At 37.7% G+C, this 25101-nt stretch overlaps 1 protein-coding gene across 3 annotated transcripts; it reads right to left on the minus strand.

The window, feature by feature from the left end:
• Positions 1 to 226: 226 nt before the first annotated feature.
• Positions 227 to 19212, minus strand: LOC121423806 (histone-arginine methyltransferase CARMER-like). Of its 3 annotated transcripts, none has more exons than XM_041619298.1 (13): positions 19025 to 19212; positions 14124 to 14252; positions 10295 to 10410; positions 9619 to 9723; positions 9097 to 9207; positions 7001 to 7178; positions 6300 to 6390; positions 5507 to 5588; positions 4453 to 4628; positions 3735 to 3789; positions 3078 to 3160; positions 2515 to 2753; positions 227 to 644 (listed from the first exon to the last, which is right to left on the minus strand). In XM_041619298.1, exons 1-13 carry the CDS (start codon positions 19155 to 19157, stop codon positions 331 to 333), a joined length of 1812 nt encoding a protein of 603 aa, XP_041475232.1. In that variant the 5' UTR covers positions 19158 to 19212; the 3' UTR covers positions 227 to 330. The 3 variants fall into 3 exon arrangements, with proteins under 3 accessions (XP_041475232.1, XP_041475231.1, XP_041475230.1); XM_041619297.1 differs by having other exon boundaries at positions 2491 to 2753; XM_041619296.1 differs by having other exon boundaries at positions 2482 to 2753.
• Between the last annotated feature and the right edge of the window lie 5889 nt (positions 19213 to 25101).

The raw sequence follows: 25101 nt of genomic DNA on the forward strand, positions 1-25101 counted from the left end.
AGCGTTTCATCAATATTTTCATCCAACAAGTTGTCAGATCTGACATCTTTCCATGATTTTGATTGGCTGAGATGCACTGTTCCTATGGTAACTGTCGGATAAACTGGTACTTGTCGGATAAAATGTCCGACAAGTCCTTTCATGAAACGCCTCCCTGATCACCCCCTATCATCAGTTCAATTGTGTACCATACTAGTATTCATCATGCCTCTGTGGTTGCTGGGTGCTGAACAACCAGTACAGGATTTTACAGAATTTGAACACTGGACAGTTACGACTGCTCCACGATGTTGTCAATTTAGTTCAATCTACCAGTCGCCCCCCCTATCATCAGTTCATTTGCGTACCATATTTATTATGCCTCTGTTGTTGGGCGCCTCCATACATGCCTCCCATCTGATCCATCATCATGTGACCCCGACCACTCGACGATCCGTGCGCCATCCGACCTTGCTGAAGCTGTTGCGTCTGCGATTGCTGCACCTGTTGTTGCTGCTGCTGCTGGTATTGCCCGCTGGATTGGTTGTTTGTGAAGCATAGAGTAGACATCGCCTGGCCGACGGACGAAGGGATGGCCACGGTATACTGCCTCTGGGTGAGTCCTCCCGGTAAGACGGTACTGTGGGCGATGGGGTCGGTGTTAGCTGTAAAAGAGACGGAAGGTATATGAACTAAACTAAAATAGGACAGTATAGAAAAAAGGGGTGTGGAAAATAAGACAATGAATAGCATGCAACCAATATCATGCCAGTGGAAAGATTCAAAAGCCCCTCTTCATAACTTTTGTCGATCGATTTGGAATTATTCTTGAACAAAAACTCAAATAACTTCAAAAAAATGTTTACCAAATATTGTGCAACCTTGATCTCAGTAACTATAAACATTTAACTTTGTACTGAAAATGACTTTTTAAATAAAATGTATCACAATGATTATTTACTTCCATTTAAATACTTAGACAACATGACACTCTCTTTCATATTCAGCTATGAGCGACACTCAAGACTTGAGAAAAGGCAAGCCTCATCGTCTAAGATTACAATGGAATTTAACATCAACTATCATAAACCAGTTCCATGAATAACCAGGAAAAAGATTTTGATGTTTGGTTTTAACAATTTCTATTAGTCATTGTGATTAACACAAATAACAACGTAAGCACTCTCTCTCTCCCAAAAAATTGCCATTTATTCTAGCAGGACTGCTGCTAGAAAGGTACTTATCACCTATCACAGAACTGCGTTCCTACAATTCAATTTTGTGTTGTCTAGATAGTCAAATGTGAGGATATGTGATGAAAAGGCATGCTTTAATGTCAAACTTTTCAATTTTTTGACAAAATAGTTTTCAAAAGGGCATATTTTGTCTATTACAGCACAAATTGGAAAATAAGGACACAAGAAATATCTTAGGCCAATGTGAGGGGCATCAAGGGTAATTCTGCCTTTCACTGGATAGTTGAAACAACTCTGATTTTCTCACGAATGGTTTTTCCTTAATTTGGGATATTTTCTGTATGCACTACATGATGCTAAAGGAACTGGAGTCACGTAACCCCCAATTTTTAAAATATAGATGTTTCAAAAGCAGGTACCGTAAGTTTATATATTTCCACATAATACATTTTTTCATTTACTAAGAACTCATTCCAAAAATTGCTTCATTTTAGCAGTTGATCGCAGAATTACTAGAGCATCCACGGCCACGATCTCGGATCAAACTAACGTTAAACAGGCCGGGGGGTGAATCAACCTCCCCTCAACATTTTCTGTGATCATTCCGCCGTGCGAATTTTTTTGACCGCGCCACTCAGACAGTTGTACTTTTAAGTCTCGCGCATCTTTTGAGACCAAATTTACAACGCCCGGGTATGCGGTTCCGAAATTACGCATAATTACGGATAAAAAATTGTTAAAATAAAATAAATAAGAAATTGATTTCCAATTCAAAGTTTTTTCAATTGCGATTGTTAAGAATGCTACAAAGAATATTTTTACCAAAAATTAGCATTCTAGCTGTATTTAGTGAATTAGAGTAAAAAGTATGATTTATGCATCAATTAGCATAATTAATTCATATCTAATAAAATCTCATTAATTTGAAAAATTTAACCATACAGCCTTGTAGATTACATCACACACTACCAGCGTGCAAATTTTTGCGGCGCTTGTGTGATCGGCAGCCGAGATCTCGGGGGAGGGGGGAGGGTTAAATCAACACCCCCCCTGCCTCAGAACAGCCAAAAAAGCCCGGCCTAGTTAGGGTTAAAGATGAATCTGAAAGATGTTTGTAGGATCCCTTCGGAATCGACGCGCCACCACGAATTAGGTGCCTAAAATTTGTTGATCAAAATTGATCTACCTCTTTGATTGGATACCCTTCTTAAAATGACCAGCTTTGGCAAGCAATTGTCAGCGCAACGACCCTGACGAAAGACACACCTAGGACACAACCCTTGTGAAAGCAATGTCGGATACCGACCCTGCTTACCAATAGGTATCGACTGAACCACACCTGTACTCAGCCCCTGGCCGTTGCTGTACCCGTTGCCCAGCGTCGAGCCGGTGGCATCCATTGCCGTTCCGTTGCCCAGCTGGCTCCAGTAGCTCTCCGATGGTGAGCTGGTGTGGGTGCCTCCTTGCAGGACCTGCTGGCCGGTGTAGTGGAAGAGGGGATTCTTCAGGTCCAGTCTGTTGGTCGACTTGACCTCCGACCCAGGGGATTCTAGCTCGAGATCGATGTCATAGCTTTGCCTGGTGACGACACGTAAACAAACCAAAAAAGTGTTAAATCATTCGTTTGTGATATCTACTTATGGTATAGTGCATACATTGTGAACAAAAAAAAACATGGAATGTCATATTTTAATTTAGAATCACACAATGATGCCAATCATGAATCACTTATTTACATGTATATCATGAGATGGTAGAAAGTTAATAGAAGTGCTGACTATAACCAATAATTAGGACAAACACAGATATTTCATGCTGCGTGTCAGGCAAGTGTTAATTGATATCTGAAGACATTCATTATGAAATGATTATCATAAATTGATTCTTTCAATTATGAGTTACCTTGCATTGGCGATGAGTATAACCTTCCCTGTTAATCTTTGACCTTTTGTGACATAGATAGGTGACCGTAGTAAGCAGCGAACCTGTTCAATACAAATTGGAGAAACATATCAAGAAATAAAACGGTGCTTGCATGCCAGCTTTAACAAAACTTCCAACTTGTCACATTGAATTGCCCTTTCCATTAGAATTATCAGTGCCATTTTGTGAAACTGCATGATCTTACATATTTCGTGCTAAGTTGTCTCCAACGGAAGAAGCAGATGTAAATTCTTTCTTGACCTCTCGGCAAGCCATTAAGATGATTTAAAGCACTCTTTCGCTTGCTGAACAAGGTCCAGTCTACTTATCTTTAAAAATTCAGATACCAATAGTATACATAAGTATGGCATCAACTTCAGTAGTTTTAAAGAATGATGAAAAGATGCGATGTTGCTCAAAGAGAGTTGATTTGTAGTTCTTTGATTCGAGAACCATTCACTCATGAGTTCAACAAGGTAGTGAGGAAAAAAATGTCATCCACTTCAAGATGAGATTCCAAGCTCTTTTTTCCCATCTCAAGACATGGCCCATCCATCTCCAACCACTTCTCTCTATCACTTCCATTACAGTTTCCTTTGAAAATTTGGAAAGAGAAATAAAAGACAGTTGTCTTACCTGATACCAGTGAGTGAGAGGCTCAGTTGGTGCTGTGGATAGCCATACAGATTGTCTGTGATAGAAAATAATAATAATAACAATAATAATAATCATAACGATGCTACTACTACTACTTATTATAATAATAATAAAGATTTAAGGAGTGCAGAAACTATTCAATGTATATATCAAACTGTTCTATTTTTTTTAAGGCTCCTAAAATGCTTGTTACTAATGAAAAGAGATGTGTTTTTGAGTTGTTATTTGAAGGATTGGATCTGTAAAAGCAAAGAATCCATTGAACTGCGCAAGTTGTTACCATGTTGACCGCTTTTTTAACTTAATGATTCCATGATGTAGGCAGGGGCTTGGCCAAGAAGTGCTTTGTAAACAATTGAAAACATTTTGATTGCTATTCTCTGGCATATTGCTAACCAATCGATTGCTTTACGGTGATAGGAAATAAATTCACAAGGTCAGGAAATATAACTATACTTTTCATCGCAATAGATCGTGTACAATGAGTTGTATACTTTTATTTGCATACTAGAGAGATAGATAGAAATAGATAGAGACAGAGAAATAGGAGAAAAGAAAACGAAGGACTGAGGGGATGAGATTGGTAAATGAAAGAGAAAAAGGAATGGACAAAAAATAGGGGTCCTGAACTTCTGACAAAACTGAATCAAGAGAAACTTAAAATAGGCTTTAAAAGCAAGGAGAGAATAGTACTTACAATGACCCATGGAAGGCTACATCAAACCAGAAAGCAAGGCCATGGACGGCTCCTGATTGATGCGTCTTGAATTGAAGGGGTATCTCAATTCTATGAAGGTCACTTTCACTCGTCGTCAAGAAGTCGACGGTATACTTGTAAGTCCTCGCTAGGCAGATCTTGATGTCAAATGTATCCTGGAATATTGCAAATGATTTGGGAATGCCCTCGTAAGACCTTGAACAGAAGTCATTACAGAGCTGCTTCACGGAGTACCAGTCTAAAATATTTTGGAGGGTATTCTGCAACGTGTTGCGCTAAACGATTTCATGAACAATCCTAGATCAACTGAGATTTACCGTGGTTAATACCAAACCCCCCCCCCCAAAAAAAAAAACATTGTGGTTCCTTTGCAACCATCCTACACAGCTACAAGCCATTCTGATTATTATTTTTCATTCTAAAGTCTTGGGCATCACCAGGGTTGACATGCAGTCAAGCTAAGCTTGTCATGCTAACCCTTCCAACCTTCTGTTATCAATAACTCATATAAAACACAACTTTGTTCATTATTTTTCTTGTCAAATATTTTGTCACATACATGTACTGAGATCTGAAGGGATGGGTGGGTAGGTGGTAATATTGATCTCATTATCAATATCTTTGTGAAGTAGACACAAAGGCTCGTATTCTGAAGTCAAATTAATCTTAGACCACGGTCTAACTCCTAAAAATTATGAAAAGCCAAACGTTTCAAAATTTTTGTTTACAGTGATTGCATCTCATGTTTACTGTGTTCTTACTAATTCTTTGGTGAAGACAACTGTCATACTTATCCTTCCCAGGCAGTTAATAATGTTTTGGGAGTCAAATGAGCTTATACATTGAACCTCTACTGTCAGAGAATTATGTAACACTTGGCTTTCCATAGTTAAACCACAAATTAAAACCAGAGTTTGAATTAAACCCGACTTCAGAATACGGGCCATATTGTACAAAATCCTGAGTGGATATACATGTGTACCATTTTAAACTTCTTTAGGGTAAACATTATTAGTAGATGTAAATATCTCACCACTATAGGTTGTCTGAGGAACTCCTGAAGAGCGGTTTCTCTGAGGCAAGTAAGGTCGACACCATGAAAAGACTGTTGATACCTGAGGAAAGACACATAAAAATAATACAACTTATCATTCAATTATCCCCAAACCTTTGGCTAAATTGCTAAGTATGTCTAAGGGTTAAGCTGAATCCAAAAGTCGGGGGACATGATGCTTGAACAAATAAATCTTTCTCCCTCACATTGGCTGCAGTTTTCAAAAAGAATATATATGATGAAACATGTGTTACTGAATTTCTGTTTGAATAGAAAACCCCCAGACATTGATTACAATTATATTGACAAACATGGCTGCAATCAACCAACCAATCAATCAAATGAAAACGACTAGAAATGTAAATGCCATTCACACAATGAAGTCATAATTTTGTTCAAACCAATCTACCAAGTTCTTAAGACATATATTTACATTACTTTCATGAACAATTTAAATCATACAATTCTTTCCTATGCAGATGTGCCGTGGCTGAGTGGATAAGTCTCCAGACATGAACCACACGGTCCAGGGGTTCAAATCCCACCATACCACTTGTGTCCTTTGACAAGTCACCTATCTGCATTTGCCACTCTCCACCCAGGTGCAGTAAGTGGGTACCCGGTAGGAAGATATTCTGAGAGCCAATACACAGCGCAGCTTAAGCCGTGGTAATGATAACATTATCATGTTGAACAGGGTCCGCTGGTAGAAGTTTTTTAAACTGAAGTGGCAACCCTGGATAAATATGCCATTATCATTATTATAACTTACCAGAAGTTTGCTTTTGTGAATTGTTCCATGTAGAGAGCATCGTCTGTGAATGGAGCAATGTGGACATCTCCTTGGGTAGGGAACATCTTACCTGAAAACAGATCATCGACAACATCATTGGACTTTCTAAAATATCATTGCAATGATTATTAGATCCAATTGCTCTAAAGTACACATCACATGTGGATGATACTTGTCAGTTAATGGCATAAATAAATTAAGGTAACAGAAATTTCATGAAAACTACTTAAAGGTAGGGTTTACCAATATTACACAATTATGGTGAGGTGTATCATAAAATCTAGTCAAAGTGATTTAAGCTAGTTAGCAAAGCTCTCCACAGGAAAAGAACAATGGTTTATATCAAAGCAAGTTCAGTAGGTATTTTTTAATCAGAAATTTTCAGTAATAAAAGCAGAGATAAATGTGAAATTTTAGAGTGGAATCACAGTATCAGTAAGTATACTGGAAAAAGAGAGGAGAAAGGGGGCGGGGAGGGGGGGGGGGGGGGAAGAGACAGCAAATATTGTTAAAACTGAAGAAAAGGGAAAACAAGGAGAGTAAGAGGAGAGAGGGAAAGAGAGAGCAAAGACAAGCACAAAATACTAAATATCACAAAGAACATCATGAAGAAAATGGGAGAAAGAATGAGAGGACAAACTAAGAGAGAGAGAGAGGGATGATTCAATCGTAAGACTTACCACCAGGTTTCAGCCACTTCTTGGCATGAAGGAAGCTTTCTAACATCCTCTCATTGAAGAGCATGTATCCCATGGGTTCCGAGACGATCAGATCCACCTGCTCCGGTATCGTCACCTCCTCCACCTTCCCCGGGACCACCGTGATGCGGTTTGCAAGGTTGTTGGCTTTGACGAGTTGCTATGGCAACAGAAAAGAGAGGATGGACGGTTGCAGGTCAGTGTGTAGAATGCAAAAACGGGGAGAAAATAGTCATGTCTTTGACCTTTTGAACCCCACGACCATATTGCTGCATTTCTCTTTCTCTCTCTTCTATTAAAGAAAAGATAAATTAAATTGCTCACGGAGCATGTCATCCTATCACCCCCATGGGGGACTCACTTGTACTGTTTTGACCAATCAACATTGCTGCTGGAACAAAGCAAAATTTTTCAAACGGAATTGGAAATTATGTTGGGCTCTACAACAACAGATATCGCTGAAAATAAACAAGTCTGATGAATTTCTTGTAAAGAAATAATGCTGCATGATGGGATGGATTCACAGGTCAAAGACGTGACTTAGGGTAATCATCAAATGAACATGTTTCCATTTCAAAAACCTGTGAGGGAAGCAAATGCAAACTAAACAGAGAACATGAAACATCAGTATTTGGGCAAAGCAAAACTGCAACACCGCCAAGTTCTGTCCTGTGCCAATGAAGGAATTCACAAGAAAAATAAATGTCATCAAATAAGAAGCAACTACTGAAAATAAATGGGGATGCAAAATGAATTGACTATTAAAATTTTCTAAGATATTTGTTTTCAGAATGTTCATGAATAACATACCCAACAATTTCCACATATTTTGGGGCAGTGAAATGGTACCGAAGGCAGGTGGACCGAACGAGCGATGCCCAGTTTTGCTCCCTACCCACTGCCGTACTTACTGACCAACCAGTGACCAAAAGTGACCATCAATTTGACCATCACAACCAGATAGAGCATTGATATTAGAGTTGTGGTGGCCATCATTATCATCACTTCAATCAGAATGAATGGTTGCGTATGCAAGGTGAGCCCTCTCTATAATCATTGAATGATATTCATCCTCGTTATACAGATATCAACGTTGCCCGGTAATTTGTTGAATCTTTTTATAGCAAAAGCCTGCTCATGTGAATATACCAAAGATAAAAAAGAGTAATTAATCATGACACAAAAGAGAGAAAAAAGGCATTAAATGTTGGCAAAATTCTGGATAGCCTGAAAAGATAAAAAAAGAAAGGTATGATTAATATTTCTCTGGATGGAAAAAAAGGGTGAAATAACAAAATGACTTGTGAACACACACAATGACCAACAATGCAAGTAACAGACGATGTAACAAGTACATTTCACTAATACTTCAGCAACCCCTTGTATTGTAGGATGTAGGACATCATGTTTCACACATGGCACTTGCTTACAAATTATAATTTGAAATTGAGTTTTTGAAAAGGATAAATATAGAAGAAAGAAGCCATCTCCCCAAGACTGGAGCTCATTTGTTTTGTATTTTACCTTGTGATGACCTTTGACCTTTGCATATAATAATATAGGGAATTTATATTGCGTACATAACCACCTTGTTAGGTGCTCAAGGCGCTCCTATATTACCTGGCTAAGCTAGACGTTCATAGCGTTCATATAGCCTTCATATAATCCAGATTTTAATTCATAGTAACTCCTCCAGCTTTTTTTTAAATGTGCACAATCGTATAAACTATTAATAAAATCATCATCGAATTTCTCAAAGAGTTTGAAACTTCTTTATCTGTTTTGATAGTAAAAATACAATTTCATTTTTGTTACTATCAAAGATATGATATCGTTGGTCCATGAAGAAACCTTTCGGGTGATTGGAAACCCCCTACCCCTTGTACAAGTATGTCCTTTGCTCATTAGTTTAACAATGAGCATCAATGTATTGAAACCCCTCAATAACAAAAGGGCAATCAACATTAATGCCATCTTGTAGTTTCTGCTGCAAATCAAACAGCTAATCAGTGATGACAGGCCCTCAAAGCAATGCCTTTAAGTCCCTCACCCAAGCTGAGAATGCTCACACGACCTACCTTTGCTTGTTCTGCTATTGAGCTGGCTTCAATGGCATAGACTTTACGTGCTCCGGCTTGAATGGCAAAGAATGATAAGATTCCTGATCCAGCGCCGACATCCAGTACAACCTGAATCAACGAGAATTAATTTTAGACTAAAATATCAAAATTTCTGTAATTCCATTTTAAATCTAGTTCAGGAAGAGTAATTGCAATGCATGCTCAAATTGCTAACTTTTTTTCACGACACATTGCTACTAATTAATCTTGAATGGGATACTAAATGTCAATAGTTGTCGCTGAGATAATAAAAGATTTGACAGAAGACCACTTATTATTTTTCTAACACACGATATTCCAGGTGTTAGTCCAATAATTTTCAATGTAATAATTTTTTGCCTGACCACAGGGCACCATGGCCTTGGGCAAAAAGGGCATTTATTTTGGCCTCAACTCTACAAATATTGAGAAGGGCATCAAGGTCATTCAAGGGCATCGGAGGCCACGGCCTTGGGTGGCCATAGGATACTGATAACATACCTTGTCTTTGAAGTCTTCATGGTTGGTTAACATTGCTTTCTGGTATGTCGACGTCCTAATGTAATCCTGCATCATGTTTTGTTGTTGGGATAAATATCCATAGAACTGGGGAACGACAAAATAGAAGGGTTAATTTTACCATTGTAAAAGTAAGAGAACTTTCACAGGGAAATGTTTACTTCTCAAATGAGCATTTCTTGTTGTAAAGGCACGGTCCCGGTGCACTCACAGATGCAAAGAGGATACAAGACATTAAAATAATTGCGATCCATTGGAAAACACAATGCATCCTTTGTGTACTCATTCTATGCATGTTTCATACATCTGCTCTTTTCCGCTCTGTTTTCACAAATTTTTGCCAAATTCGGATATAAAATGCATGGAGCCACCTCCAATATTTTGCTCGTTCATGTGTTCTTTATGCATATGTTTTGTTCCATCGGCTACTAAGACAGGGCCTTTAGAGAATGGACAGTCCAATGTAAAAAAAATGCTACAAAGAGGACATTTTGTGTAGCACTAGCAGTTATAAAAAATGTGGAGCAAATTGTGTTGTAAACACCCAAGAAAATTATTCCAGCGCAGGTAATGATGATGACAATAATTAATAATCATTATAATAACAATGATAAGGATGATACATTGTAAATTTCACCAATTATTTTCCTTCCCTTACCTGAAAATACTGCACTGCCGAGGCTTCATCTGTTCGTTGTGAAAACAATGATTTCTTATCTGCTTGCTTTTGATTATACTTAGCACCATCAAGAATCTTCTCAAATCTAGTCACCTCTGTGTAGAAATAACAATAGGTAATATACTCTTTATATCACATCAAGTTACATTACATGTGAGACTTGTACATGTACGAGACCAGAGAAAAAACAATTATCATTTCATCATTAAAGTAATTCATTTATTAATCAATACATAAACATTATTCATTATTTATTTATTTATTCATTTTTATTTACATGTATTTATGTCATTTTATTATTTCACTTATTTCTTTTAAAATTTATTTATTTGTTCATGTATTTACTTATTATCTTTTTTTTTTTTGGGGGGGTGGGCTACATTTACATGTATATTTAAAGCTCAGCAGCCCAAATTTACTACATGTACATGTATGTACACTTAGTATGTAAGTTAACATTGGACCCTACAGGAATTTCAGGGGCTCTTTCTTTATTTTTCCAGGGCTCTTTGGGGGCTTTTCAGGGGCGAGTTTTGCCTCAAGCCCATATAAACATGTACATGTAATTTTTCCCAGCACAAGACCAGTTCACATGTTGTCCAATCTTTGAGTATAAAGTCAGAATTATTCTCAAGCATTTTTTAGATCGTATTATCCTTTTTTGTGTTCTGTACAGTCCGTAAAATTCGGGTGAAGTTGAATCTTCTACATGCCACAATCTCAGCAAATTTGACTGTAATATACTCAATACACAGTTATGGTTCGATAAACATTGTTGAATTGTGTTACGCAAAGGCCCTTTATTAGATCCAAGTTGTAGCATTGTACATGTCAATTGATAGGCAGAAATACCCCCCCCCCCTGATAAAACCCAACCCACTATTACAAGTACACAAAAAAGTGCATGCTACATAGTTATACAAATCAAATACAAACATGTGTATGTAGCCTACAGTATAGGGCCTAGTGACTTTACAAATATCACATCCAACTCCCCACCCCCGCCCCCCCCCCAAAAAAAAAGAAAAAAAAAGAAAAAAAAAGTAATTACTATTTTTTTTTTAAACAAAACACAATAAGTTCGAGCACATGTACTACATGTAAAGGTACATGTACATGCATAGACAATATTAAAGCCTGAGTTGGTCTCTTAAAACATGAAGGACAGAATATACAAAAATGTACGCACACATCAAGGCCTATACATGTACATGTAGGCTGACTGCCGACACTACATGTATGTTTGGATGACTAACCCTGTGTTTAAAGAATGGAAACATGCTGGTCTCTTTGATTAGATTAGAGCTCAAGTATGTATGTAAATAATATGCATTAGGTAGAGCCTAAGAGGGCGAACTCTCGCTGTATCAGACTTACATTACCACTGGATGCGACCGATACCTGACATAAATATGGCATTAATGCTCCCAGCCGTGAATTATTCATAACCACATACAGAATATGCGTGCATACCTACATGTGATGTACATGAGATTCAGAGAACATTGGCTAACAGAATGACTGGATGCAAGAAAAATAAACAGGCTTCAATTAATCAAGGCCATCCAAGGCGTAGGATGCCCTATTTATTGGCCCCAGATTCCTTTTAAAAACTGGCCTTGCTTTTACATGTACAGTGTACATTACAATATAAATGAAGGGCATGATTAATGATTTTCCCCAATTTTATGTTAAAAATAGACAACAAAATCATAAATTTATTCAGTACATGCTTCATGATCATCTTTCATTCTCCACAGTTTCAATAGAAAAATAACAATTACAGTTCATGTACATTGTATTTAAAGATTAAGAGACGAAGGTGGGTATAACCTGGAAAGTCCAGGTCCCAGGGCATAATCTAAAAATAACATTTAACAAACCAATATCACAAGATAATAAAAGGAAGAATAAATGAACATGAAATTTAGGATTCTAAATGACACGTTTAAAATGAAGTCCACCTTTGAATCTTCCAATTCTTTTGTTGATTTATTCGCGAGCCTACATGTACACACATGTACATGTATATTGAACACTACATGCATACATGTATGTACAGACTTTGACACCTTTAAAGAGCAAAATACATTTTCTCATAAAAAGTACATGTAAAAAGAGATTTGGATGGACCTCTTTTGGACAGTATGAATAATTTTCTCCATTCTCTAGATCATACATGGTCAATCATCATATGATTATATCATTGTGCAAAATGCTAAATACACTTCACTAAAATGTTGAACTTGATAATATCAGGATGTTTGTGTTGTATCCTTTCATTGTGATGTCATAAAAGAAACATAACTACTTGTGATGCCATTACTGCATGTACCTTGATCAATGGATGATTTCAACACCGTACATGTACTTGAAATCACGCTGGTGTTCGGATTGACCTCAGAAAATATGACGTATTTCCAGCAGTTGGTGTTGAATGTTGTCTGCTGAACCGAGCATTACAGCTGGTGTTGACGATCTACGTGCAATTTCCCTATTCACCAACACCAACCACCAGGGATTGTGAAAATCGTGATTTCAAGTTTGGTGTTAATGAACTGTACATGTACATGTAGTTCACGAACAGGAGGCGAACACGATGAAACAACCCCGTAAAATTGTCTATTACAGTTAAGATGAGCGCAAATCAGAGTTTTACACATTTTAATGAAAAAATATGTTTTCTGATTATTGCACAGTGATTTTAACCTGTGCATTCTGTAAGATAAGATGATACTGCAGTTTCTTCCTGATTTCACTTTCGTCGTCGAGAATTTCTCGCATAAAGTTAAGATGATCAGCAGCGCAGCGCAGAGGCGTGACGTCATAGGATATCGATAACGCGATCGGTATCGCTCCTCTGACCTCAGCTTGGTGTTGGGGCTCGGTTCAGCAGCCTTTTCAAGCTCGCAACACCAACACCGTACTTGAAATCACCCATTGTGGTATGTACATGTAGTACACAAGCCAGGCTATCAAAAGTTGCACCAGATAAAAGTACAATTTCGTAAAAATTTGACTATATTCTCACGGACATGAAAATGTCACTTACTGTAATAAACAAGTGGACTCATCTACATGTAATAACTCTTGAAATTGTTTTTGATTTATAAACAGCTTGTCCGATACTGATTCATATCTGACTCAAAGCTTTTCAATAGTATACAAATATCAGAACCATTATTATCAACTTTCATAACACGGGAATAAATAAAATCAATTTCTGTTTCAATTTCACTCAAAAGATTAGACTATAATGCTCTTCAGATATCTAAACTTGGTTTGTTTATAATATGGTGTAGTTTTTCATAGATTTCAATATTGTTAAAATGTTAAGTGATTTGCAGATTCTTAAATAGTGTTAACAAGATCTTTGAAAATTAAGATCTAGAGTGATTGTGCAAAATGATACAAGAAACTTGCTGAACTCTCAGAATGCAAACTGCAGGAAGATTCCATGTCACATACATTGTAATACTCACCAAATGTACTTTCTTGGGCAATTCCATAAAATGATCAACCTTTTTGTACATCCAACCCCCCCTTTTTCTGAAGTCTTACTTCACTTAAGAAACTGGCCAAGTCATGGTCATTTGACAGCATTACAGACTGTCAAAAGAACCAAAAATCAGAGACAGAAAATTTCATCAAGGTCCCAAATATAGGAGGTCGGACGTATATATTTTATGGAATTGCCCTTTTGCTGTAATTTTCCAAAGATTTTATTATTGACAGTGACTTGTACATGTAGCCCTCTAATTTGGAAACTCAAAAAGTAGTTATTGTATAAAATATTGATCAAACTTACCAAACTCTGATGTGAAGTGTAGGAGGATTCCATTTCCTTTGATATTCACCATGTATGCTAGTTTGGTTGCCCGGCATATTGTTGAACTATTTTCCGTGCCGAGGTCAAAGGTTAAGACTTGTTGGTTACCTGCAAAAAACATTACAGACATAAATTTGATATATACATGTATCTACATGTACATGTGTGTTTCACAAATTTAATTCTTACATCTTGAATCATCATTTTAATATGTTGAAATAAAATTATAGGGGGAGTGCACTATGTGTGGTCTCTCATTGACTGTGTGTTATAAATACATACAGTGTAGTCTAGGTTAAATATATGTTTTCAGATATCTACTGTACTACAGAGAAAATATCGACCTATAATTGTATTTGTATAGAGAAACTTACATGTTTTGAGAGGAAAAGTAATTGTTTTGCTAATTGGTAACATAATTATTGCGGTATAAATGTTTTGAGTAGTTAATTAGCTTATTATCATTCAAGTGGGTCTATATTACTAGACTACACTAGCATTATAGGTCAGGAAACTGGCCAGGTATGAGTAGTTGAGGACTTGAGATGGCACTTTTGGTTTGTATCTGTTTTAAGGATACTGCGGACTGACCATAATTTTATAGTAAATTGAGCAGAAATAACCAAACAAAACACTGAAAATTTTATCAAATTTCAATATCAAATAATAAAGTGAACTAACAAAGATATTGAATTTTAAAGTTCTGCAATTTATTGTGAAAACAGATGCATGCACACCATCAAGAATAAGAAACATATTAGGCTGATGTCATGTCCACACTTAGACCAAAAGCTGTTATGTTGGTTGTTCAGCTGAAATCCGTTGGCTTCACTCACCAAATAAAAAGACTGAAGTTCTAGCGCGATCTGTACAGGGGACTCAATGGCCATATGTACTTACATGTAAGATCGGATAAAACGGGGAAGTGAATTTGCGCGACAGCCGAGGTAAGTCACTGTTTTTGTTCCTTTTAACTTGATTTTTTCTCTGTTTTTTGGCAATTAATGGCAAGAGGGAATATTAATTTGCATTTTGGTCGCGTTAATTTTCAAAATTTTTATTCATTAAAGACAACAAGTGGAATGCCTCTGGCCGTCTCACCTGCATCACGCGGTTCAATATAGCAGCAGTGCTGACTTTGCATACTACTCTAACTCGCACAAGATGTTCAGTGATACATGGTTACTCTTATGTCCTCTTTTTATGAACTAGACCAATAAACTTACAGAGATATGATGGTTATTCAACAAAAAACCCCAACATGGCCAAAGTTCATTGACCTTACAAGACCTTTGACCTTGATCATGTGACCTGAAACTGGAACAGGATGTTCAGTGATACTTGATTACTCTTATGTACAAGTTTCATGAATCAGATCCATAAACTTTCAAAGTTATGATGGTAATTCAACAGATACACCCAATTCGGCTAAAGTTCATTGACCTTTGACCTTGGACATGTGACCTGAAACACGCACAGGATGTTCAGTGATACTTGGTTACTCTAATGTCCAAGTTTAACGAACTAGACCAATAAACTTTCAAAGTTATGATGGTAATTCAACAGATACCCCCGATTCGGCCAAAGTTCATTGACCCTAAATGACCTTTGACATTAATCATGAGACCTGAAACTTGCACAAAATGTTCAGTGATGCTTGATTACTATCATGTCCAAGTTTCATGAATCAGATCCATAAACTTTCAAAGTTATGATGGGAATTCAACAGATATCCCCAATTCGGCCAAAGTTCATTGACCCTAAATGACCTTTGACCTTGATCATGTGACCTGAAACTTGCACAAAATGTTCAGTGATGCTTGATTACTATTATGTCCAAGTTTCATGAATCAGATCCATAAACTTTCAAAGTTATGATGGTAATTCAACAGATACCCCCGATTCGGCCAAAGTTCATTGACCCTAAATGACCTTTGACCTTAATCATGAGACCTGAAACTTGCACAAAATGTTCAGTGATGCTTGATTACTATTATGTCCAAGTTTCATGAATCAGATCCATAAACTTTCAAAGTTATGATGGGAATTCAACAGATATCCCCAATTCGGCCAAAGTTCATTGACCCTAAATGACCTTTGACCTTGATCATGTGAACTGAAACTTGCACAAAATGTTCAGTGATGCTTGATTACTATTATGTCCAAGTTTCATGAATCAGATCCATAAACTTTCAAAGTTATGATGGGAATTCAACAGATATCCCCAATTCGTCCAAAGTTCATTGACCCTAAATGACCTTTGACCTTGGTCATGTGACGTGAAACTCATGCAGGATGTTCATTGATACTTGATTAACCTTATGTCCAAGTTTCATGAACTAGGTCCATATATTTTCTAAGTTATGATGACATTTCAAAAACTTAACCTCAGGTTAAGATTTCGATGTTGATTCCTCCAACATGGTCTAAGTTCATTGACCCTAAATGACCTTTGACCTTGGTCATGTGACATGAAACTCTAATAGGATGTTCAGTAATACTTGATTAACCTTATGGCCAAGTTTTATTAACTAGGTCCATATACTTTCTAAGTTATGATGTCATTTCAAAAACTTAACCTCAGGTTAAGATTTGATGTTGACGCCGCCGCCGCCGCCGTCGGAAAAGCGGCGCCTATAGTCTCACTTTGCTTCGCAGGTGAGACAAAAATTAAAGAGCCCCGGCAGGGGATTTTGCATTGCAAGTCCCCTATTGGTGGCTGCACGATAACGAGCCGTCTGTGTACGAGGTAAATTAAAAAAAAAAGTTAAAAAACTCCTCGAAACAGACGGCTGCCAGCTGTCTAGTCCACACTTACCTTTTTTATCTATACATGAAAACATTATCATAATATTAGAGCAATGATTGTATTAGATCTATAGTCACCAATTTTTTTTGTTTTCATTCTTGCAGGACAAAATTTGAATCCATGTATACATTGTAATTTCTTGTAATAAAATAAACTGGTAATTCACTTTTAGGTTGGTCCAGATGTACATATACTGTATAATCATACCAATAACCATATCAATGACATCTCTACAAACTCAATAACACAAACATGTATAACATGTTACAACCTAGACCTTTTTTTTATTCAATTTCTTCAAAACTCAATCTTCTGCTTACTTATCTTTTTAATAAATATTGTTGTTGTTCTTTCCCCTGCACATAAAGGCTGTTGATACTTAACCCAACACCATAATGGGGTGCCAGGTGGGGTCTAGAATTATGTGCTCCTGTGGGCGGCCAGAGGTGAATAAAAGATATAAAAAATGGTTTGATATTCCTTCAGAAATTAACTTGGACAGTGTCAGGTAGTGCCCACACAAAAAATACTTTTTGAAAGCAGTAAGCAGAAATGCAGGTTTTTGTAGATTGTACTTTCCTTCATTTTTTTGAGATCCATGGCGAGAGGGTCGCAGGTCAAACAGCATGAATAATAGAATATTTATATTATATTGGATGGCTCAGAATGGGATACCAGAAAATAATAAATATTTCAAGAGTTTGGGAAAATATTCCACGAATCAGTGGAAAATTTTCCCAAACTCTTGTAATATTTCTAGTATTCCATTCTTGGTATTCCATACTGAGCCATCCAATATGATATAAATATTCACGCTGTTTGACCTGGGAGTGTGACCCTCTCATGTGATGAAATCAGCCGTGAATAATAAGTGTGAAGAATTAGATACTGGCCCAAAATCACCAATTTTGAAGATAACCGGAGGATGGACACGCAGAGTGAAATAAGGGAGTAGAGGAAGAAATTAACATTTTATTCCTTCTTGTTTTATTTTTTTCTATAATTTTTACAATAAACATCCTTTTTTTTTCCCACCTTTGCCACTCCAAAGTATCCAAAGTGGTACACCGAGGTTCGGGTACCGTAGCGTAGGTGGAGCATAGTGTTGGCGAGCGCCTGGGGGGGGGGGAACTCAGTATACAATGCCCGTTTTTGTCTCGCCCGCGGCACAAACCCACTACTTTTTTGGTTGAGTGCCCCCTCGGGGTGCAGCAATAGTGAAGTGGAGTGGAGCCTGCACAAACTTGAGGTAGCCAGGCCGAGCCTAGGCTAGGTATAGTGAGTGATTGTATTACCGACCGGCCTTGTATTACCGAACGAGCGCATCGTACGCGTCAGAAAATAATTTCATACATGTATGCTCAAAACTTTGCAACATCCTTCCAACATGTCCAAAGGGAATTTGAATAGAAAGATGATGAAAAATGGTCAAAAACACATTTTTAAAGTCTTGTTATGGTCAAAATAGCTCATCAGTGATTTTGCTGTTTTCTCAATTTTTCCCATACAAAACACACGTCCGGTAATACGATACCTTTTTCAAGTGACAAAAATATTTCACATAAAAAGAGGGGTCCGACTGGAAGCTAATATCGTAAAAAAGAAAAATCATTTTGGCAAAATTTTTACATATTTATATTTTGTAGGTAATTGTGTATTTATGGTGAAAGTTTGATGAATTTTATGAGAATAATGTGTTTGATATGATTGAATTCATGAAAAGTGTTTGGTAATATTATGATCCACTAGGCCTACACTGGCAAGTACGATTTTCTATTTCAAAAATTTTCATATCTCTATTACATGTATCATGATTATTGAAAACTCATAGATCTAGATCTACACAGTTTCATTAATTATGGGAGCAAGACAACAGTGCAAGTGTGGCACAAACAGTGACACAAACAATAAACCCGGCGAAATATGCCGGGCGATGAATGATAGACATGAATGATGGAATGGGCAAATGCCAGTGCCATGGCATGCATGCAGAGAACAAAGTCATTCGGGGTCGCAAATTTACCACATCATCATTTCACAAGCTTACGCTACCAAACTTAGTCAATCTTACCATTATATAATGAAAATATTGGTTTGGCATCTTGTGTAGACACTTGAAGTTTGAGCACATTTTGAGTTTGTTGTGCAATGTCGCCTTGATCTGACAATGAACTCAAACGCACATTCTCAAAGACGATCGCCATGATGATCTCCTGCCATGTAAATTGGGTGCATATCGGCGCGGCGTTATTGGAATTTTCAATGAATGAATCGCATGCGACGTACTCAGCGACGTAATTTGTTGCGCCCTCAGCGGCAAATAACATTATAGTTATGGGCACACCATGAGATATACAGTGCGTTTCAGAAAAAAGGTAATCCAAATCTAGAGGGCCGATATTCGGATCATGTTTAATATTGTGAAATTATTCTGCATGGATATGAAAGAAAAATTCATCAGCTTTTAATTGATACCATATTGCCACTCATGATCAAATTAATTGATGTTGAAGACAACATGTGCGGATACCACTTTTTCCAAGTTTTGCCAAAGTGGGTAAAGTGTGCATTTGATAGAATAAAATGTTTTTCAAAGTAATTTTGGGAACGAAGAATTATTTGAGGCATTTCTCTAAAATGATGATTGAAAGGTTAATGTCTTAATGTTCATACACACCTTCGACATGTCCTCCTCTCCTTTGCACACGAAACCTTCCTCCCTTCCTGATTTTCTCCCTCCGCTGCTTTCGGAGATCAGCCCTATGAAGGCAATAGCAACCGGTAGTGTGGAGAGATTAAGGATATCTTGGACAGCTCGTCTTACCATTGCTGGCCCCTTGTCGAGAAACTGGCGGCTGCTTCCCGAGCGAAGCAGCCGCTCAGTAGTACTTCAGTAGTACTCCCTCTCCATAATTTATATAAAAAAATGTTCAGATATGCACTGTTGATTTTATATAAATATTTTGCGGACCATCAACCGCGTAGCCAGGATTTCATTTCGGAGGGGGCGGTATAAATGCACGCAAAGCGTGCCAAAACTTACAGAGCGCGCGAAGCGCGCTCCCTAGGGGGTGGGTTCAGGGAGGGGGAGTTTCCCCCTCCCGTGCGAAGCGCGAAGCTTTTAGTATTTCATAAATTGAAATGAAAAGGAGCCGTTTCTCTTGTCTCTAGTACCTCCAATTTGGTTGACTATATTGCGATTTTGAACCTTGTTTTCAAAAGTGATTGTGAACGCACAAAAGAGGTATACAATGGATGAAATCAAAATTATAATAACTCCGCGCGAAGCGCGGAAGCTAAAGCGTTTTATCAATTTTTCTTGCCATAAAAAGGGTCCCGAGAAAAGGGTATTCTCAAAGATATATTGAATACTTTCCTTGGAAAGATCAGATTTGATTGCAACCAATTTAGCAACAGTGCAAATTTTTAACTCGCAAAACAGAGGAGAAGAAGTGTAGCAGAAGATATTCCTCCCCGCGCAGAGCAATGAAACTCTGAAATTTCCAAGGGCGGACGTTTCATCAAATGTAGATATCTCTAATACCCAATCAGCTCTAATTCAATTGATTTTCTAAGATTATTGAACTTAATTACAAGGAAAATATTGCGCAAAAAGTTGAAACTTCTGTGATTTATTGAAATTATCTTTCTATATAAAAAAAAGGATCCTGAAGCGCTTCATTTTGAATATTTAAGTGTCATTCAAAATTTCAAACTGAGGGCGCAAAACAGGACAGGAGATAAATGTATACAGGGAAATGACATGAAATTTAATACAATTTGATAAAAGATATTGTACTTTTTTATTTAACACGACACGAATTTCATACCTTCCTCTTTTTATATTAGGAACCTAATTGCTCCAAAATTATGATTGTTTAGTAATGAGCTGAAAAGCGGGAGAAGTTGACTTCATGGAGGTGACGGCAGAAACTGATATAAAGATTTTACCCGCTCGGAGCCGACCAGACCAGAAGTTGCGCGATCAATTGAAAAAAAGATAACTTCATATATTTACTTCGGCCTAACCTTACTCAAATTCATGCCCTAATGTATACAATTTTAACTCTAACTGGCAAGAAGCACATAGCTGAGGTGGAAAAACAGGGTTAGAGAAAAGGTGGGGGAAACAATGGCGAACTTCAATATTGTCATTTAACCGCGCACAGCGCGGAAGCAAAATTCATATATAAATTTAGATCAAGAAGAGTGAAGGAGTTTCTCTTTTGAGAAAAAAATAAAGAATAAAAAGAAAAAAAAACACAAAGCTACCTTTCTTCCCTTTCCTCCCTTCCCTTTTCCTTTTCTCCTCTCTTTTTTCCCTTCTTTTTTTTCTTTTTTGGGGCGTTTTGAAGGGGGGGGGGGGGGGGGGCGACCGCCCCCCTGGCTACGCGCCTGCGGACCATTACGTCATTTTACGGGTCTAAAGGGGAATTCCGAAATTGCCGTATTTCAGCTTGGGGGGGGGACTTTGGCGTTCGTCTTTCAGAGAGAGAGAGAGAGAGAAAAATCAGTCTGCAAAGAAAGCCCTAAATGAAAATCAACTAGCGGCGCGCCCCCGGATTTTTAATGCACCTGTGTATGAGGGTGGAAGGGGGGGGGGGCTAGGATGTGAAGTGGATTCTAACGGGTTTTTTTCAATAACCCTTTGATTTTTTTTCATCATGAGAGGGCGTTCATCCTTTTTTAAACATTAATGGGGCTTATCCAGAATTCACTGGGGCTGGGGGGGGGGGAGCTTTGCAAAAACAAAATAATAAAGAGGGGAAACGGCCGTTCTAGAAGGGAGGACACTCGCCTCCCTCCAGATTCGCACCTGATACCGGTCTTACTCAGGGGCGTCGCGAGGCCTTATCCAGTGGCGGAGGGGGGGGGGGTGGAGGTCCTGATTACCGACGTCCGACGACCATGAGTCATATGGTAAAATTCCTTGCGATCGTCAGTCACATTTTCTTTTTCCAAACCCAGTGGCAGATCCAGATGAAAATTTTTGACATTTTTATTTTTTTACACGTTTTTATATTTAGAACATATTCGGATTCTGAGTCTGTAATTCGTCCGATAGTTTGTCATTTTCCCGACAGACGTCAGTCCAACTGCCCTGCGCTTACGTAACAGACGATCATTTTTTCAACATCTCAGAATCCGCATCTTTAATTACACCGGCACTCAAATAGGTCCATGGGTTTACCTATTCAAAACCTCGTCTCCCCTTCTCTCTCTGTTTTATATCCTTCCCTTGTTTTCCTTCCTTCCTTCCTTCCCTTTTCCTTCTTTCTCTTCTTTCCTTTTTCTGTATTTCCCCCTTTTCTTCATGTTTCCCGACGGCAGTGCAGATTCACCGACGATATCCAGAGTAGGGGGGGGGGGGAGGATGTCGCACCCCCACAACCCCCTTTAGCGAAGGCCATGGTCTTATTACTAATTGTTTTGATTTTTTGGGGGTATTATTTTGTAGTGTTTTTTTTCTGTCCTGTCTTGTGCAATTGGTTTTCTTTAAACACTTTAATAAAATAAAGCTTGTCTAAAGCTACTAACTGTTTGGTCTAATTGCCCTTTAGCCCATTCAAACTCTTTGTAATATTTTCTGTTAGGCTGTTTTTGTTTTTCTAATATCCCTTTGGTCTATCACTACTCCGTCTATTATGCTAAGATGAATTGTATCTGGATCAACTTTTATTTTTGATAAAATACAAAAGTATTAGTAGACGAAAAGGGAAATCAGGTTATTTTTTTCAGCCATAATAATCTAGACCCTGAATGATTAAAATTGCGAAAATGAGACTAAATGAGAATACTATTCGACCAAATGCAAAGTGGATCAAAGAGCAGGTAGACCAAATTTATAAGAGACCAATGGGTTTGGGCTGTAGTACTATGGGTCAGATGCAGAGAAAAAATAGAAATTGCTTTTGCTAGGCATTTGCTAGGCTTTTACTTGATTCCGTATTAATCCGTATGCATGAAATGATCGAGCAAATGCTTTGCTAGTAAGTTTAAGCAATCCCCAGTTGACTACTAGCGGTTGCTTTTACGATTAAACTATTGCTATATATAAGCGTAACATTTTACTTGTGTTTTTAAAAACTAGCTTGAATTTGTTCAAGCTCCATCAGAGCAGCAAGAGCGTTTGCTTGATCAGGGCGATCGGGTTTTTTAATCACCCAAGGTGTACAGTAGCCTACATGTTTTCTTCCTAGTATAATGCAAACCAAATGCCAACTATATAAATTTATTAAAAAGAAACTTGTTTGACACCACATCTAAGGAAAAGATGTTTATGAGAGAGCGCGGAAATTTGCAGTCTTGCCATTATTGCGAGTCGTGCTCGCACCACCGCGAGGTCGTTCTTGTTCAAACCGCTAGCAATTGCTTTCTAAAGGCAAAGGGTTATGCATATGAATTAAAGTAATTGCTGAGACATGATATTTTGCTTTGCGAGCAATTACTTTTGCTTGAAGCAATTGCTACTTTTTACGCATCTGACACTGTATCTCAATGTGAAATCGATCAAGGCCTCGTCTTACGAATTACATTAAATCATAATTGTTTCAATCAAATGAAAATCAAATAAAAATAAATCATGTTCAGGGTGAATTTAGTTTCAGATACCCATTCCAGCAGCTAACTGGTTATATCTCGTCCTGACACCCCTCTATAAAACATGCATGGCGTTAAATTTTATCTTCTCTAGAACCTATCACTGCTCTATGTCCCTGCGCTTTTCAATTTCACTGAATTAATTTTCAATCAAAATTCCCAAACTTTTCATACTATGACTCTTTGGCCGTATTCTGAAGTCGGTTTTAACTTAAACTCAGGTTTAAAGTTGTTGTTTAAGTATATGGACAGCCAATTGTTACATAAATCACTACTAGTAGAGATGTCATATTTCAGGTCATTTGGCTCTAAAATCATTCGTATTTTAAATAGGAAGGGTAGATAGTCTTCACCATCGATGAATCAGACAGAGCACATTAAACATAAGAAACACACAACTTAATAAAAATTTTGATACCTTTGTCTTCCCATAGTTTAACCACAACTTTAAACCTGAGTTTAAGTTAAATCTGACTTCAGAATACGGGCCTCTATATCTCCAACAGTTCTCCCCTGATTGTCTCTTGATCCCCTCCCTTGTTTTTAACCCCACCCTTATGCGTGGGAGGGAGGAGTATAATTCAAGTTTCGTAGGTTGTGAATACAATTTTACCATGTAGATTAAGAGAGGCTTTCACTTGTTAAGTGAATTCTACTCTTTAACATGTTTAATAGGGGATTTTTTTGTGAAATGGTGGTATGCTCACTCTAAATTTTACTCCATATTGAGTGATCCTTGACGTAACCATCAATGAGTGTGAAAAATGAGTGATATTTCTCTCATTTCTTGTTAGATCTTACCCCAATCATATACCAGGCTGTGGAAGAGGACCCTCTCACCCCCGCCGGACCAAATCTTCATCTTTATCTCCTACAATTTTGCCCTGATTGTCTCTCGATCCCCTCCCTTGTTTGTAACCCCACCCTTATGAGCGGGAGGGACGAAATCGCCACCCATGCCCCACCCCTCTCTCACCGCCTCCCTATCTTCTCACTCTCTTTACTTGTTATATAATCTAACCAGTTCCCACTCTTACAATCAATTACCCCCGCTTTTTACATCTAGCTCTCCACATCCGGGCTATTAAATTTTAATTCAACGAGGGCAACATTCTGCAAGATTTTACCCCACAAAACTGACGCCAAACTGCATGGGTTTCCATTTTAACGATTCTTTTTTAATTTCATACAAGTCGTAAGGCTTTGAAATTATGACTAAACGTATACAACATCCATTTACTGAATAACTGATAACCACTTCGCAGGTACAATATAAAACACAAGGGGCTAAATCTAATTAAGCCTGTGGACACATCTGGACTTTACTAGAAATGTTTCTTTACCGAATACCAGTATGATTGACTTATTACATCATATCATTATCTACGTATATCCCTAATTTGTTTAAAGACCATAATATACGGATTCACAAAGTTGAAAAAATCTGGTTATTGGAAAGCTTCGCACTAATTCATTACAAGCATTTTAAATGACCTTTAAAATGCCACTCTTTATCTATGTTATCATTATAGTACAACATGTTAGCAG

This window comes from Lytechinus variegatus, chromosome 11 (assembly GCF_018143015.1).
Source record: "Lytechinus variegatus isolate NC3 chromosome 11, Lvar_3.0, whole genome shotgun sequence".
Classification (NCBI taxonomy): Eukaryota; Metazoa; Echinodermata; class Echinoidea; order Temnopleuroida; family Toxopneustidae; genus Lytechinus; species Lytechinus variegatus.